This window comes from Haliotis rubra, unplaced genomic scaffold (assembly GCF_003918875.1).
Source record: "Haliotis rubra isolate DU_JTF1 unplaced genomic scaffold, ASM391887v1 Scf177, whole genome shotgun sequence".
NCBI lineage: Eukaryota > Metazoa > Mollusca > Gastropoda > Lepetellida > Haliotidae > Haliotis > Haliotis rubra.
In genome coordinates this window covers 758,470-777,376 of record NW_025765747.1, presented here as the reverse complement: position 1 = coordinate 777,376, position 18,907 = coordinate 758,470, and the positions used below count along the sequence as shown (strand labels likewise).

At 42.4% G+C, this 18,907-nt stretch overlaps 1 protein-coding gene across 2 annotated transcripts; it reads right to left on the bottom strand.

Annotated features, from left to right (window-relative positions):
• Nucleotides 1–17,262: 17,262 nt before the first annotated feature.
• On the bottom strand, nucleotides 17,263–18,427 carry LOC124273141. Of its 2 annotated transcripts, XM_046708359.1 has the most exons (3): nucleotides 18,264–18,427; nucleotides 17,857–18,108; nucleotides 17,263–17,490 (listed from the first exon to the last, which is right to left on the bottom strand). In XM_046708359.1, exons 1-3 carry the CDS (start codon nucleotides 18,272–18,274, stop codon nucleotides 17,280–17,282), a joined length of 474 nt encoding a protein of 157 aa, XP_046564315.1. In that variant the 5' UTR covers nucleotides 18,275–18,427; the 3' UTR covers nucleotides 17,263–17,279. The 2 variants fall into 2 exon arrangements, with proteins under 2 accessions (XP_046564315.1, XP_046564314.1); XM_046708358.1 differs by lacking the exon at nucleotides 18,264–18,427 and having other exon boundaries at nucleotides 17,857–18,151.
• Between the last annotated feature and the right edge of the window lie 480 nt (nucleotides 18,428–18,907).

Below are 18,907 nucleotides of genomic sequence, written 5' to 3'. Positions count from 1 at the left end.
TCAAACAGCCATTGTGTCGTACAGGTAGCGAAGGTCAAGGCCACCAGAAGGTGACACAGGTTAACCCTAACTCATGCACGCACGCACGCACGCACGCACGCACGCACGCACGGGCTCACTCAGTCCCTCATCCAACCACCCATCCGCGCGAAATCCACTCACTCACACTTGTGAGTCCTTGAGAAAGGCCCCAAGAACTCCTAATTAATTTGGTCAGCTGTGTAAGCTCTAACGCTGACATTTAGCCTTGCGTAACACCGATCAATACTGTTACTCAACTCGGGAACATTTCAGGTGGGAACGTAGGTACCGACTTACATAACCATATGCTGCCGTGACGACCTCGTCTACAAGGTCACGGTGACACAGGACAATCGAACATCGATTAACAATTATGGTAATGACGTGCGTGTAGTGAGGTTGTAAATATGTTCATTGAAAACCCATTCATACCTCGAGAAGGACAAACACTCCCCACAAGGTTACCAGGGGAACGCCCAAACAGAAACACCCCGGAATCCCCCACTCCCTCGGGTTACGGCAAATTACACGTTAAACTTCTGTTGTTTTCTTCTTTGATAAAGTATGCAATGACTGACTGACTGAGTTTGGTTTTACGCCGCTTTTAGCAATATTCCAGCAACATCACGGCGGGGACACCAGAAATGGGCTTCACACATTGTACCCATGTGGGGAATCGAACCCGGGTCTTCGGAATGGCGAGCCAACGCTTTAACCACTAGGCTACCCCACCGACCCAAGTATGCAATGAAGTTAGCTTGTCATATAAAAGTAAAAGTGCTGGTAAGTCCATCTTAGTGTTTCTCTATCTCCTCTTTACAATCCTAGAAAATGGTTCGTGTGTCGGATCGTCTCTGGAGAAAGACGTCTTTAATTTGTAGAAGAATTGCGTGAATTAATTTTACGAGACCACACATATTGCCTTACGTCTTACATAACATTACACAACCCTTCACGCATCACTATTTCCTATAGAGCGTGTGTCTGATTTTCTTAACTACTGATGCCCGGTGAGCGTATCCCCATCACTGACACACGCAAAGGCAAGTCAATTATTCGAACGAACACATGAAAAAGGTGGTACAACAGACCCCGTTGTTTACAGTCATGAATATATTTTGGGAAAAACAAAGAATTGTTTACTTTTCAGCGTCTTTTGTACATACAAAGCATTGAAAGCGTGCATATTATTGTGTTCAATACTTTTATTTACAGAAACGATTTACATATGCTGAAGTTATCATCTATGTCTTCAGTGACTATTAGTGAATGTACAGTATTAATTAAGAAATACAGTTCGCTCTACCCCTATGAAAAGTGTAATAAAGTACACATTTGCCCTTAACTATTATAGTTAAAGTACGAGAATGCTTGCATTAACGTTTTAATAGTTCAGGGCAAAAGTGTTTAGACGAATATATTAACAAATATCATAGAACAGTATACAACCAAATACAACACAATACAACAGTATACAACACTATAGAGCTATATGTAATATTGCAATATGAAACCATATTCAACATTATACAACACTATAGAACTATAAACCATATTCAACATTATACAACCGTGGATGACATATTAACTTAGTGCAGTGTATGCATTCTTTGAAACCTGTTTATCAACTAATGTTGATAAAAAATATCTACGAATAAGAACAACGGGTATAATTCGTTATGGATAACATTCATTAAGGTCTGGTACAAGACATGTAGGTCACGTTAGTCTCGTGGCTCATATTGTTTGAGTATCGTGTAAAGTACGTTATTGGTGTCCTTCGTTGTGATGTTGATGAAACATTGATACAAGGGACACAATACATCACTTATTCGTAATCTCTTGTATCTGTGTATTGTAACGATCTGACAAAACAGCAGGCTTTTAACGCCTGTCACCTACCTATATTTATTGGTGACCAGTAACTGAGATGATGTTGCTTCGCCAGTTCCTACATAGCCTGAAGTAGCGATGTTATGTTCAGCTCCTATCTTTTAAATGTAGGTTCCTAGAGAATATTATCATTGTTTTTTGTATTATTCTAGAAGAATATAAAACAAATTTGGAGTAATTAATACTCTATCACCACTGCTGCTGCTGCCTCTGCTGCTGCTACTACTACTACTACTACTACTACTACTACTACGACGACGATCTGACAAAACTAGCTGGCTTTTACTACGCCTGTAACACCTACCTATATTTATTGGTGACCAGTAACTGACTACCACGACTATGTTGCTTCGCCAGTTCCTACATAGCCTGAAGTAGCGATGTTATGTTCAGCTCCTATCTTTTAAATGTAGGTTCCTAGAGAATATTATCATTGTTTTTTGTATTATTCTAGAAGAATATAAAACAAATTTGGAGTAATTAATACTCTATCACCACTGCTGCTGCTGCTACTACTACCACCACTACTACTACTACTACTACTACTACTACTACGACTACTACTACTACGACTACTACTACTACTACGACGACGACTACGACTGCGACTACGACTACGTACTACTACTACTACTACTACTACTACTACTACTACTACTACGACTGCGACTACGACTACTACTACTACTACTACTACTACTACTACTACTACTATTTCTACTATAATAAATACAATTGTTGCTGCTACTACTGCTGCTGCCTCTACTGCCTCTTCTTCATCAGCTGATTTAATTGTTATGCGAGACCTTCCAAACGTGTTCTTGTACACAGACTGGTGTTGACGTCTAATGTAACCATGACGGAGGCCTCCTGATCATGATCTACCCTAGAGGGTACTTCAGCCTTTCCAGTCTTCTATCAACACTCACCTGAATGGTTGAGTTGCTCATTACACGTCGCCAAGTGAAGGACGGAGCAGGTCAACCGAACACATCACACTGACTACACTTGATTATTGACACATGACCTCGTGTAAAACAATCACTTCTGGGAGCTGAACGTGTGAAGTGACACAATGTGTTGTTGTATTGACTGTTGTTGATTTTTGTCGCCCCCGCCATATTGAAGTGTGTTGAGGAGATGACGAGTAGCCGTATTTTATGTAATAATTACCCACTGTTACAGTGCCAGATTACTGTTAAATGTCCAGTAAACCCTTTTTCACACGCTCAATCACATATATACTCCTTTCTGTATATTAAAACACAACTAACTAATAATGTGACTTTAAAATAGTTTTATTCCACATGGAAAATTGAATAGGTATTATTGAGTGAGTGAGTATAGTTTAACGCCGCCTTTAGTAATCTTCCCCATTTTCACGACGGGGGAGACGACGTTGTTACTGGTGATCAGGCTACAGAGGACACCTTGTGCTTGATACACTGAAGGAGTCATTCCATGTCTAGATTCAATTATGTTACCAGTAGGTCAGATTACCGCTGCTTCGTAGAGTTACTGTCGCCAGGAAAGTGGTATTAGCGTGACGTCAGCAGACCTACATTCAGAGCGATGTCCACATCTGCGTAGAAATCTGATTATTTATTTACGTTTTTTACTTTGTTTTGCATTACTTCACCTTTATGACTGATGGGAAGGGAAGATGTCTACAGGCGTCAAGTGTTGCCATAGCTACAAAAGACGTCAGAACGGAAACCCAAGAATATGCAGTTGCTATGGCAACGCAACATTATTGTCAGCCATTTGCCTGTTATGCTTCTGGAATCGAATCTCAGTTCCATAAAATCACTCAAACTGACGCTTGACGTCACCAAATAAACGCATACGCTTTATCACTCCAGCTATGGTTTGAATATTGTTCATCTTGAAAGATATTGGAAAGAACAGAAACAACAATAATATGTCCACTATCTACATGCTCGGACAGCTTGGTGACTAGGCCTTGCATAATGATTAAGACGGCCTCCGTGGTATAGTGGGTAGAGCGGTAACAGGAGGTCGGTGGTCGGATCAACTGGTCGGGTCATACCAAAATACGGTAAAACTGCGTTGCTCTGGGCATTGAGCGGATAAAACGATCCGTAGGCCCATTTCAAACTTCAGTATATGCAATGTAGTGTCTCAGTAGACTAGCGGTACACTACTGTCTGGCCTAGTAGTACATTCAACCAATGACGTCACCACTTACAAACCTGTCAAGCCTCAGGGACATGGGAGGTAAAGTGGTAACGAGAAACTGTAATACCTTTTCCAGAGTTACGTGCCTTAGCGACGCCAGGATACCCATTTCCGAATGAAAAGATCCTTGGACTATCAGTACCTTGGAGGGTCACCAACTGAAAACGACCTGTTTGATTGGCACTTTAGGAACTGATCAATAATAAGAAAAGAATGATACTTTATGGATAACAACTTCTTTATTATATAGAGGAGATTTGACAAGAAGAAATATCTGGAATCATATTTTATATATTTATTACTTATACACCTGCAGAAATCACTTGTTTATACTTATATATATATATATATATATATATATAACAACTTCTTTATTATATATATAAGATGTCTACAGGTATATAATATAAATACGACGACTGACCTAACTGAAATACTGTTGGTCGATCACACCAACACACTGATATGTCTTCATCCATCTTAGCCTGTCGTGTCCTACCCAGTGTAACCTCGTCCCACGCACATCTCCCCAGACTTCCTGGCATCAATAATTCACAGGTGAGGCCTGACTACCTGTAGGTTCCACCTGAATGGTACAGCGAGTTCTCACATTCATCACCACACACTGAACAATACAGCCCCTGGGTCGGAACACACCAAGGAATCATGTATGTGGGTCGTGTCGGAGACGTTCTATTGTCATCGTCTGACGACGCAGCAGACAACGGTCGATTTTGGTTTTTGTGTCTGTGTCAGGCCTTACCAATTAACTTGTGAAATATGAAACCTTGAAGCTGATGACAACTGTCGAGGAATGGCAGGTGACATATTGCTGAGCAAGACCATAATTACACTAACAACAGTCTACTGTGAAAACAACGCGTTTCTGGATGGGGAAACCATGCCCCACAATAATCACATGTTGAGGGTTTTTCAGAGAGGATATATTTACAAACCTCGAGGTATTGAGGGAGGGACGTATTTCACTCTCTCTCTCACTCTCTCTCAGTAACCCATGCTTGTCGTAAAAGGCGGAATCGGGTGGTCATGATGCTCACTGACTCGGTTGACACATGTCATCGTATCCCAGTTGCGTAGATCGATGTTCATGCTGTTGATCCCTGGATTGTCTGGTCCAGATCTGATTATTTACAGATCTCTACCATATAGCTGGAATATTGCTGAGTGCAGCGTAAAACTAAACTCACTCACTCACTAACCACAGAGGGTAAAATAGCATCCTGCATTCACTTTGTGTTTACTACCACAGAACACTGCTGTATGGCGCCACAAAACTATAAGACACTAAAGATCGCAAAAATAAGAGTTGATGCTCATTTCATGGAATAACTGGTTTTTATTGTGTTTCTTATTATCAAATATATTGTTTTTTCCAATAGCCTGAGGCCAAGGCCCTATGGGATACCCACCGCGTATATTTTAGCACCGTTACATGTCGATATTTGGACGGTTCCACACTGCATGCAGATCAATGTTACGTTATAACAGGGGCACGCTATATAAAGGGGTAATACGAGGTCCAAAAAACTTACAACTGTCGTTTCGAAGAATCCTTTGCGGCGGACGAACTCAGTTGGCGCGGGAAGGTATCGACCAGAACAGCCTTCAATGAAGACCTTGCTAAAACTCCCAGGCCGCTCAACAATTCAATCAATATCCATAATCAGGGCTCATTATATAAACGTCAGGCCCGGGCGTTTGTATTATCTCATGGTGTTTCTACTACTACTACACTGGATGTGGAATGATCTATGAGCAGGTTGTTAGAACGCCGCAACGAACTGAGAGATCTGTCGATATTTGACGTTTAGAAAATTTAGGACAATCACTCTATTAGCTTATTTCAATTTACTGCGGGTCAAGCTGCTTGCTCAGCAGTTTCCCAGCGGCAACCAATTGGATATTCGATTACATTCAATTTCATATTCTTCCAATTTCTGCAATGAGAAGCCACCGTCAACAAACTGAGATTGCATTTCCAGACCTCCATTGAGGGCATGGCCATTTCGTGCAGCATGGCATCAAGTATTACCATTCTATTTATAGCTCTGTTCCTTACATACCGATATGCTTAGCTTCGATTTGTGGCATATGATTACACCCAGGTCATGATATCGATCTGGCAGATGGAACTCCACTTTCGGCACCTCTATCTCAGTATTATGTCCCCACACGAACACAGTACATACATCATCTAAGGGTGTTGGTAGAATGTTTTTTGAAGCCGCAATGGCGCTCTCACCCCAAATGATTCAATAAATCATTATCCCTCTTATCCTTTTGGGGGTATCTTTCAATCGCCATGCTCTAAATGACCTTGAAATATGTCATGTCCTTGAAGGCCTATTTTTACCATGACACCGGGTTATCGACCTTCAGTTGTTCCTACAAAGTATTGTACTAAGTTACACGTGATTAATAGTATTGAATTAATTACGTCAATTGTAGTATTGATATTGTAGAATTGTTGGGTTGTTCCCACGAGCCATGCAGGGAGTGACTATTTCCGGATGTCAGTTATCAGTGGGTCTGTAGAAGCAGCTATGCCGTCCCTGTGCTGCCGTTCAATACGTCATCACCGACATGGCACTACATACTACACGGACAGTGTAACAAGGGCTGTTTCCTGGATTGTACTGTGAACACCTACTCTCCATGCTTTCTTTTCTTGTATATTCTGTCATATTCGTATATTGTTCACCCAGAACAGGAAATATGAAATGTTGAATGTTTACAATTTGACTGGCCAGTTTTGGATGCTAACACTAGAAAAAAGTCCATTTGGTAGGATATCGGTGTTGGTGCTTATAGTAGGTATTTACTCTTTAATCAGCTGTATCCGTTTGTCGTGTGACATGGGGGACTGATAGAATGATTATATCATAATCTGCATTAAAGTGCCTTATCTTTCCAGTATATTAAGCAGATATATTCATGTATCTCTCTGTATGTATATATATAACAGTCTGTCTATCGTATAATCATTCTCCTGTTCTCCAATATCACTTCCATACAGCGGTGGGCATACCACAGTAGGTGGACTAGGCGCATTCCCAGTGTTAAGCGTTATGTACAGGAGAATATTTGATATTTTACTTTGAAAGAAAAGACACATCCAAGAAATGTGATTTACTGGATACGGGGATGATAGCCGTGTTTTTCACCTTAAATGTGCATTGATTAGATTATTGTTTTCAGCTAGTTTGCTGATTTACTTTGGGTTCAATCAGTTTGACATCTTTGAGTGGCATTGGCAAGTTGGTGTGATGAACTGCCACGTAGATCAATAATATAGAAGTTGTATATGGATAAAACATCTCCCGTTGTTCAGTCAGTTTAACTTTTGCTACAGACAACAAACCGATTTGTTTCAGTCATCCTTTAGAACCATTTGCAGCTACAACCACTTTGTATCCATGCGGAGTCTCCCATGACAGGCAACACCTTACCCACTAGGCTAGCCACCATCCCCACAAGCAGCAGTGGAGTGGCAAGATCCAAGAACAACGTTAAAGCTTTATGGATCATATGCATAACGAATATAATGACCGCTGCCTCCAGATTATGTGACGCTATGTGATAGTCATGTGAACTAGTGAAACTAATTAATCCAGTTTCTCTGTTTCCTCCTCCTAATCCCCGCGATTAGGACTTGCTGAGAGCTGATAAATGAACAAGACTTATAGCCAATCAGATGATGACGGGTATAGCTGGATAATGGACCCAATTTCTTTGGGCCTTAAAATGTTAAGCAAATAATACTCCTCGCGGGATTCACCAAGTGGAAGAAGGCCTTGACATGCAGTACTGGCGCTTTCCTCAAACAGTATGCTCACAAGCCATGATGTTGCTGAAATATTAACAGCGTCAAACCCAACTCACTCACCACTCAGAACCCACAATTCAAAGGGTTCACCCATCACTGACATTGAACATCTATATTACCGTATCCTATTAACGCTCTAGCCTGTTCGGTAGTGCTGAATATTGATTTTTGTGTCTCCACACGTCGTGTTCGGCTTCTTAAATAAACCCATCTTGGAACCTTTATCTGCAATGTGTTAAGTGGCGTTACATAATAAATGCCTCTCACTTGGAGCGCAAACTTCTGACTGATTCACAACAGAGGATTCGTACTGGCTGACCCGGGGAGCCGGGAACAACTCCACACCCTGACCAAGTCATGTGGAGAGTCTGTATGAGTGAGTGAGTTAAGTTTTACGCCGCACTCAGCAATATTCCAGCTATATGGCAGTGATCAGCAGCATTAGCATCGATCGGCGCAATTGGGATGACATGTGTCAACCAAGTCAGCGAGCCTTACCACCCGATCCCGTTAGTCGTGTCTTACTACAAGCATGGGTTAATGAAGATCAATTCTAACCCGGATCTTCACGGGTGAGTCTGTACGAACGACATACCCCTTCAAATGAAGTGCATTCAAATCCTTTGAAATTAAAGAGAATTTCGTTTTCGAACTTCTCATTAAACTGTCTGATCAACCTCTTGGTTATATTTTGTTCTATAGTATAGCAGCAGTCTAAAGGATACAGGTCTAATCTATAGTTGTTTTGTTGCAGGAACTAAAACCGGTCTAAAAGCACCCACTGTAAACTGTTCAAGATGGTGGATACATTATGAGATGAATAGGCCTGTATGGACTGAAGTCCCTCTTACAAGTATCCATGGATATGCATCCAAGTCATAACTGGTTTATTTTTCATTCTAAAAAGACATTTTATGGATCGGTGGATTAAGGCCCCGCCACATGGCACGGGCACACACGTGATGTGTTACTCGCTGATCATGTGTATAATCCAGGGTTAGGGCTGGACGGTCGATATACGTATTTCAAACCGTGTATGTTATTGATGGATTGACAAACAGCCTGAGTATTGGAAAGAGTAACAGCTACTAGTAACCGTTCACAACGTCCATTCTAACGTGGTGTTACTGTACAAGACGTACACATTTCGTAGAGACGGTTGTCAGTAGACTCTAGCTTCATATGAATTATAATTATGAGTCAGATGGTTGAGTTGTCATTAATTACCTGTCGATGGCATACCTCACGCTAACATTCATCACTAGAGTCAGTCCCACTGGTACAGTATAATACCGCTGTGTCGAAGTAGGAGGGACCTAGGCAAATACCTCGCGTTATCCGAGGTTCAACACAACCATACAATTATGACTAAAATATGTATTAAACAGGGGCGGAGCTCTAAATTCGAGACAATCGTAAGTTGGATGTTCTGCATTAGGTGAGTGAGTGAGTGAGTGAGTTGAGTTTTACGCCGCATTCAGCAATATTCCAGCTATATGGCGGCGGTTCTGCATAAAGTGGCCAAGTGGTCAATATATGGGTGTTCTGCACTGGCCAAGTGGTCAATATATGGGTGTTCTGCTGCACTGGCCAAGTGGTCAATATATGGGTGTTCTGTTGCACTGGCCAAGTGGTCAATATATGGGTGTTCTGCTGCACTGGCCATGTCGTCAATATATGGGTGTTCTGTACTGGCCATGTCGTCAATATATGGGTGTTCTGCACTGGCCAAGTGGTCAATATATGGGTGTTCTGCACTGGCCATGTCGTCAATATATGGGTATTCTGCACTGGCCATGTCGTCAATATATGGGTGTTCTTTACTGGCCAAGTGGTCAATATATGGGTGTTCTGCTGCACTGGCCATGTCGTCAATATATGGGTGTTCTGTACTGGCCAAGTGGTCAATATATGGGTGTTCTGTACTGGCCAAGTGGTCAATATATGGGTGTTCTGCATTTACCAAGTCGTCAATATATGGGTGGTCTGCATGCACTATTGTCAAAGTTCAATGTATTGCCCCCATCCCCATGGAGATGCTGATCTCTTGAAGTTCGAAAGCTATGTCCTCGACAGGGCCTTCTATATAATGTACAATGGTCCTGATTGTACATTGTACATGGGAACCATCGTATACTAAAGCCTTCACTGTAGGCAACCTTTACTGTTGGAACACAAATGTATGACAGTCTGCATCTGTGGTTCCACTCAGCGACACGGAAGACGCCATCAACCAAAGAGGGGACAGACCTCGACAATATTACCCCCAAAGCCATGACAGATCGCTTCAGTATGTAAATATATTCCATCTTAACAACAAACATTTCCTTATAATTTCAGACGTCACACAGCGCCAAACCCTCCATCCTCCTTCCTCCGCGTTCACCGATAACACCCAGGCTGGTATTGTAGACGCGGTGTTGCTGTCGTACAACCGGCAGAGGAGTTGTAGCCGTTTTTACGCTGCCCGGCAGAATGTTGGCACCGTGCCAGGTCCCGCGCACGTGGGCGGTGGAATGTATTGATCTTGATGGTCGATAGAACCACAGCCAGAAAGCGCGGGATCTCAGGCTATACTCTGTTTCCGACTTGTTACACAGGGTTCCACGGTGGGTACAGGTATAGGACGGCCTTCGTTATTAAAATGGGGGAGGATTGACGCCGCTTGTCGCCGCTGTGGAGTTGACATAGAAGGGCACGTTAAGCACACTGCAACTGGTAGTGCAGGTAGTTTTCCCGCAGGTCACAGTGTTGGCCAAAGTGTTGGTAAAACGAAAAGAGTGCAGTAAACGAACAATTGCTTCCTGCAATAACCACGGAGGTACAGACTGGGCATCTTTGATGTATTTAAGGAGGTACAGACTGGGCATCTTTGATGTATTTAAGGAGGTACGGACTGGGCATCTTTGATGTATTTAAGGAGGTACGGACTGGGCATCTTTGATGTATTTAAGGATTTTTGATGTATTTAAGGGTACAGGGGCATCTTTGAAGTATTTAAGGAGGTACAGACTGGGCATCTTTGATGTATTTAAGGAGGTACAGACTGGGCATCTTTGATGTATTTAAGGAGGTACAGACTGGGCATCTTTGATGTATTTAAGGAGGTACAGACTGGGCATCTTTGGTGTATTTAAGGAGGTACAGACTGGGCATCTTTGATGTATTTAAGGAGGACTGGGCATCTTTGATGTATACTTTGATGTATTTAAGGAGGTACAGACTGGGCATCTTTGATGTATTTAAGGAGGTACAGACTGGGCATCTTTGATGTATTTAAGGAGGTACAGACTGGGCATCTTTGATGTATTTAAGGAGGTACAGACTGGGCATCTTTGATGTATTTAGCAAACAATGGCTGAAGGTTTCAGCGTTTAAAGTTTGTAATAATTCTTTGAGAGAATATTCATTTTATACAATTTTGTTGGAAAATATGTTTGTTTTAAAAACACACACACACACACACACCCACACCCACACCCACACCCAACTTATATTCTGAATTTTTTAGAAATTTATCCTTATTGTAGCTTACTGGTTGACCTGCTGGATACCAGAAGGTCTTTGATGCCAAGTGTTACGTTGTTACGCGCTGACTGCAATACGTTAAAGTACACGCCACTGCTTACATGTGGTATTGATATATCCCTGACAACGTATTTTGTGAAAAACACAACAGTATGAACCATCAACATTGTACCGATGAGTGAGTTTAGTTTTACGCCACACTCTAACAGAAACAACGTAATACAATTATTATCAACATTCTTTAAGTGAGTGAGTGAGTGAGTTTAGTTTTACGCCGCACTCAGCAATATGGTGGCGGTCCGGGTGATACATGTCATCCCAAATGTGTACATCGATCATGATGCTAATCACTGGATTGTCTGGTCCTGACTCCATTACTTACAGACTGACGCCATACACCTGGAATATTGCTGAGGTTGGCGTGAAACAGCAAATATACTTCTGTTTACTTCTAAATAACGGGAATATTGCTTTAATATTTTCATCCGAGTTGAAACACACCTTGCTCAAGGTTATTGTACAATCACATCATGACACCAGGCACGTGTCACTGCTGTCGAATAATGTACAATTTTTATGGATATACAACTTCTTTTATTCTGTGAAGGGCGACGTTTCGACATTGATTCTAATGTCGTTGTCAAGCAAGTGATGCTGTCGAGCGCGTGAATCAGTACATACAGGATAAAATTGCACACTTAAAAATTTAAGTGAAGAAATATGTGTTGGAACCCCGTGGTCAAAGGGCAAGAATCAAAGAGCACGTGTCAGTGGGTACGTGGCACACAGATCAGGAGTCACGTGTGGATTAATAGGCATTGATGTTGCAATAGCAGCTGACAGATGTTTATAAAACCCAAACATAGGACGTTTCAGCATGCACGGACAGTCATGCTTATAGGGAAAGTGTCAAATTAAATTCGTGGAAATAAGGAGTGGCGAGGAGGACCCCCCAAACACCCCGTGCGTCATTCTCCGTCAGTAGTGTAGGATGCAGTGCCAAGTAGGGACCATTGCAATATATCTGCATCATTAACTCTGGTCATGATGCAACTTCCTGACATGGAAGACGGCGTTTGTCAGAATGACGTCTAATGGTGGAAGGGAGGTAACTCTCGCTTAAAACAGGATTACGCGTAACCGTTGAAATACATCCGCGGGTCTTAAAATTTCTTGTAAGGGCGGGCCCCTTTGCACAAATCGATCCCACGACTATCGTAAATCTATGTTAATGTGAAAATAGGGGCCAGATCAGTGTGCGAAATAGTTTCTACAGTTTGCTAGCCAGTCGGGCCAGCTATGCCTGAAAGTCACTAGCACACAAAGTAATTCACCAGCCCGAAATTTGAATGTAGAAATTAAGCAGAAGATTACAAAAATAGATACAGAAGATTAAAACTTCGTGTATTATAACGTAACAAGTCGGAGAGAGTGATATATCTACAAAGTGACCCCATGAAACTTCACTAGTCCGTCAGGCCAGTGACTGAGATTTACTGGCCCGACGAGATTTTTACTAGCCACAGGTTAGCGGGCCAGTGGCTGTATCGCACACTCGTCCAGGTAATACCACTATGAACCAACAGCGCTACATGCATTATGGCACAAGTAGTTGTTGTTCTGGCTGGTAATTCCGAGTCGAGATCATTATTCAGTTCTATCTTACACATTATGGCTATATTATTTCCACGTATCAACTACAGTCAAACACGGCGGAGTCGACCTTTGATGTGTCCTACATGCGGTTGTCTCCCCTGCGTATTCCTTCAATGTTAATTGAGTCCCTGCTGTATGAAACCTCGGATAACTCGAATAATTAACAAAGGTCCCTTTAACTTCGAGACAACAGTGACTGTAGATTATTTCCACAAAACGGCTACATCATTTCCACATTTTATCACCTCTGCACAACACCTCTTACGCTATATCATTTACACATTGTGATGCCCATTTCTGGTCACCCCCGCCGTGATATTGCTAAAGGTGGCGTAAAATTAAACTCACTCACGTGATGAGAATAGTACCATTTCCACATACCGCCTAAATCATCACAACGCAACGCAACCACACACGCGCACATTCACACACACCTTTCAATAAAATACCTAGTATCATTCAGACACAACATTGTCATCTCTGTAGTTTTGCCGCCATTGAGTGGCTGATTCACATGACCTTTCACTGAAGAGCCCCGTCGACTTCCGTGTCACTCTAAGCAGTACCCCCAGCCTGTCAGCAACCACCTGGCACGGACCTTGTACAAGACTAGCGAGTACTTCTTTCTCGAGTTACATTCACAAGACCCGATACTCGAGTTCCTTTTACAAAGTGAGACACTCGACTTACATTTACCACTTCGGACACTCTAATAGCTGCAGCAAAACTGAATTCATGACAGCTGTGCAATCTGTATTCGTTCACTCACCTGGAGTGTACCTGTCCTGTTTTCCATATACAAGTGGAGGAATTATGTGTGCGGTTTGACAAGTTGGCAGATATTTCATCACAGAATAAGAGGACTTGTTTCACAGTTAGTCGTGTGTATTTTAAAATAATGATCACACAACCTCCCCTAGTTTTACTGCTTGCGTTCAGGTATTTTGTCAGAAATAATACACATTGTTTATAATAAAATTATATTTTCAGAACATCAAGGGCATACTACAACTCCAAACTCCTACCACATGCCTCAGCAACAGCCATGGTCCGTGTAGACCGAGAGCTGTGTCAGATACCAGAGACGAGTTGTTGTTGTTGTTGTTGACAATTACCTTCAGTCGTACTGCTAAAAATTGTCAGACGCCAGTGGTGACCACTCCGTGCGAATCGGGGACTGTCACCGACTGGAGCAGGGCACTTGGCGTCGGATGTTAGACGAGTCGGAATGACGTTCTCAACTCTTATCCTGGTGACCCAAACAAGGCCGGAAAGAAACGAAGAATAAACGACGAGGTACCGAGGGGCAGACAACTCCTACCGTTGGCCTGATGCCAAGTGGACGCTGGGGTTTGTGCGTGACCAGGGAGGTGGACTGAAGGGAACGAGAAAGGCTTTTGAAGGATACCTACAGATAATGGTTACACAATGTGAGATGTGTTAAGCTCTTTGCATGTTTTATTTTTTCGTAATCTTTCAGTCGGACATGCATTCTTACCCTTTGGCCGGCACCTGGTGGCATCACTGTTCCCCTTCATATACTTTCACGATTTGTTGACTTTTACGCCCATTCTAGTGAGTTAAGGTTTACGCCGCTTTTATCAATATTCCAGCAATATCACGGGGAGAGAGAAACACCAGAAATGGGCTTCACACATTGTACCCATGTGGCGAATCGAACCCGGGTCTTCAGCGTGACGAGAGAACGCTTTAACCTCTGGGCTACCCTGCCCATTCGAGATAGGCGTTGGCGTTACAGGTTTAGATAATGTATTTGAATAAACGGTTTGTCAGTTGCGCTTTAACACTGAATACAGTCATGGAAATACGGAAGATATGCTACATAGCTTTGAAACATGCACATGTATGAAAGCAGTGTATAAAAGGGCAGTGTCGAGAGTATTGTATAAGAATGAATACGTTCTTGCATCTCACGCGAATGTCCATGGCAATGGAAATCACAATCACCCTTGATTGAATCCGTTAAATGTTTGCAGGAAGTAAGAACACAAGTAACCAACATGCTTATGCCTCCAGGCGACAGATTTCCTTGGTTTAACGAGCTTATACTGATTTCAGGGCATAGTTCCTATAAGTCAAAAACATTTCCATATTTATTGCCACGTAATGTCGAATCCCATTACAGAACGGTCATTGTTCCCATTAGTTAACTACTTCTCTTTGGTCAAAACTACAATTCGTGTATACGGACAGGAAACAGTAACAAAGCCTGAATGTATACATCGTATCCACATACACACATCAGCATTAATTAAGCACCATCTTAATCTACCTCCAGACATTCGATCATCCTCCAGCATTGTAAATGCACATGCAAGGGACATGCAGCACACGGTATCTCAAAAGCTATGGGTTGCATGTTCACGTGCTGCGAGGGCGGCAAGCAAACATTGAGTATTGTTTTACGCCGCTTTTAGCAATATTCCTGCAACATCATGGCGGGGTACCCATGTGGGGAATCAAACCCGGGCGTGACGAGCGAACGCTTTAACCATTAGGCTACCATACCCACCGCCCCATCAGGCAAATAACTGCGGGTTGATGATCTGAAGACATGTCGCCCGAACACGATCCGGGAACCTCCAAGTAGAATGTCCAGACTAAAAATGCCGACTTGTTCTAGAACCCCCACTGTATCATTTTGTATAAAACGAGTAAATTTACAAGGTCCCCCACATATGTCCGTCAAAAGTAGTCGATCAATAGCAAACTATTGAAGGTGTTTTAGAAACTATTGGCGACCCAGTTACGTGACGAGTCACTGATAGCCAACTAATGAAGCCACATTTAGGTTTAAAATGTAGAGACTTTAGGTGTATCAGTCATAGACAACTGTGACGGACTGGTGTTGTAGTCGTGATGGACAGAACTTCTGGTATTGATAGTGTCGTTTGTACGTATTCTTCTCAGCAAGTAAATTGCTACCAAATATCAATTTTTACTTCGCTTAGAGCAGAGTATAGAATGGGCAGTATAATTGGTTGTTTAACGCCGCACTCAGCAATATTCCAGTTATATGGCGGCGGTCTGTAAATGATCGAGTCTGGACCAGACAATCCAGTGATCAACAGCATGAACATCGATCTACGCAATTGGGATAGGATGACATGTGTCAACCAAGTCAGCGAGTCTGACCACTCGATCCCGTTAGTCGCCTCTTACAAGCATGGGTTGCTGAAGACATATTCTAATCTGTATCAATGGGCAGTAAAACTGATGTTCGAGGCAAACACAGTGTTTTAGTTACTGGTGGGTGTTCATGTGTATACATTTTGTTATAATCCATCATGGATTGTCATTAAAAATCCCAAAACACTCAAAGACTTTCAGGTAGGTACAAGCAGCGTTCGAAATTAATGTCGGTCCTTTGGCTCAAACCGACTGTAAACCACAGCTTGTTTTCTGCAGGTCCTTAAGGCCGACAGCTTTTTCATCCCCAATAACCAAAAGTATTAATTCCATATAATATAGGGCCGACACATTCTGATCAGGACCCATAACTTTTTATGGTTTTGGGTCCTTATGGATTGTAGCTTTTTTCGGGTCAAGGGCGAACACTGGGTACAAGTATTTATATATACTGCAATGCCTGAATAACGCTCCTTCAATCGAGTTGTTTTCCCCGAAAGAACACGGCGAGAGACAGCAAGGCCTTATAGACCTAAAAATCTAAACCCTCCTAGCAGGGCCTTACAAACTTTGTATAACCTCATTTAAACCTAAAATTGCCTCCATTACACAACATATCACTCCAATAAGCATGGAATGGGAAGCCCGTATCTTTCGTTTATTGGCGACTTTTTCTGGTGTATTGGCGCCCTACTTTGAAATATTGGCGCCCTATTACCTACCCGGTCCAAACGCTGAATTCAAACAGTAATACTTACATTACCGAAATGGGGCGGTGGGGTAGCCTTGTGGTTCAAGCGTTGGCTCGTCACACTGAAGACCCGGGTTCGATTCCCCACATGGGCACAATGTGTGAAGCCCATTTCTGGTGTCCCCCGCCATGATATTGCTCGAATATTGCTAAAAGCGGCGTAAAACTAAACTCAGTCAGTCAGCCATTACCGAAATATAGAAACAAAAACCTCACAATGTTTTCATCCCTTTATTACATGTCAAATGTCACTCTTGCACCGTCGCGTTCAACAACGAAGTGTACAGTTTTAACATTTGAACAGTTGGCGTCTTGACGTCTCTTGGGGTCAGTGGTGTCGGAGACGTGAGGTGTTGGCGAGCTAGTTGCCGATGTGGCAGTTGTTGGTGTTTTCCTCTGGACAACATCAACAATCTTTAACATGCCCTCGCTTGTTCTTTTGTACCTGTATTGTATATAACACAATTATTCAGTACATGTTACTCCCTCACTAATATATATTTTTATATACATTTTACAAGTGATTGTCAGTGAGTGAGTTTGGTTTTACACATTCTTTAGCAAATATTCCAGCAGTGTGACAGGGGGGGGGGGGCACACAAAGCATGGGCTTTACATATTGTGTCTGTGTGGGGAATCGAACCCGCACCGCAGGCACGATAACCACTAGGCTACCTCACCGCCCATAGACGTGATTAATGATCATTAAATACAGTGCACATATGTCCCATTGTACCAGGGCACATATGACATCAAAGCAACCTGTTGTTCAGTATATGATTATTTCAAATGCAATTACACCTATACTTACGCACGAATAGCTGTCGATCTGTGACCTGTCCTTTCGGCAATCAGCTGCTCATCCAAACCGCTCTCATACAGGCGTGTGGCCGTTGTGGCCCTTAGGGAGTGGCTTGTATAAAATCCTTGAAACCCGGCCCTGGCGCAGAGCCTCTTGACCACCCAAGACAGAACGTGTCTCCCTATAGGAGCGGCAGAGTAACACTGGTTAGGCTTAGGATACTTGAGTGGAAGAAGGTAAAAGTCATCACAACCCACTGGCCTGCAATCAAGTGGTACATACATTGCATACAAGCTTCACTGTAGCCGTCTCCATGGGTTTTTTTTATAATAAAAAGCAACTTTTTTTTAAAACAATATGAATTTCACATATTTTCAATTTTAAGATATTAAGTAATCACTAAATTATTCACTCACCTCAATGACATGTACTTTTGGTGAAGTTCAACTGGACAACGGGCAGGGTTCTCTTCATTAATATCCACTGAAATGACCTTAGCAGACAATCTTTTATGTTTCAGCCCTCCTGAATTCGTTTTGGAAACCCCTTCAGAGTATACGAATTGTTTTTGTTGTTTCTTGTAACACAGAAGTCTGAAAATTCACCTACTTTTAGAGCACGATGTTCCTCCCCACCTCGTAAACAAAGGTTTATCCCATTCAAATAAAAAACTGTTTCAAGCAATTTCTCAGGGTTGTAATCCCCAAGCAAACCCCTCTCCCACAACGCATCCTCCTCCTGTGGTGTGATGACGTTAGCTCGCCTTCTATGCATGCCAATACCAGCCTGGGCCAGTGATTTCATTTTAGCATCAAGAATGGTTCTCAAACCCCTAAAAGCAAAGTCGGTGGTTAGGTTAACATCTCGACCACTTTGGCGCATGAATCTCTGCATCGAAATAAGAATCTCATGAATTGTGGTGCCGTTGTATTGACCTCCCCTTTGGTTCCTTACTTCTGTGACAAATAGACTCAGCGTTCTATTCAGATCCTCATCAGAAAGACTTAACAATTTGCTGCCTAACTCGGATTCAAACCCATCCCTTTCACGTTGCCATGTA

What these genes read in the sequence shown, in the direction of transcription:
- LOC124273141 (XM_046708358.1), bottom strand. Translation starts at nt 18,131, where the DNA reads ATGTATGTACCACTTGATTGCAGGCCAGTGGGTTGTGATGACTTTTAC. An exon ending in AGATCGACAGCTATTCGTGC is followed by an intron (nt 17,491 to 17,856) that starts GTAAGTATAGGT and finishes TATACAATACAG; the next exon opens with GTACAAAAGAACAAGCGAGG.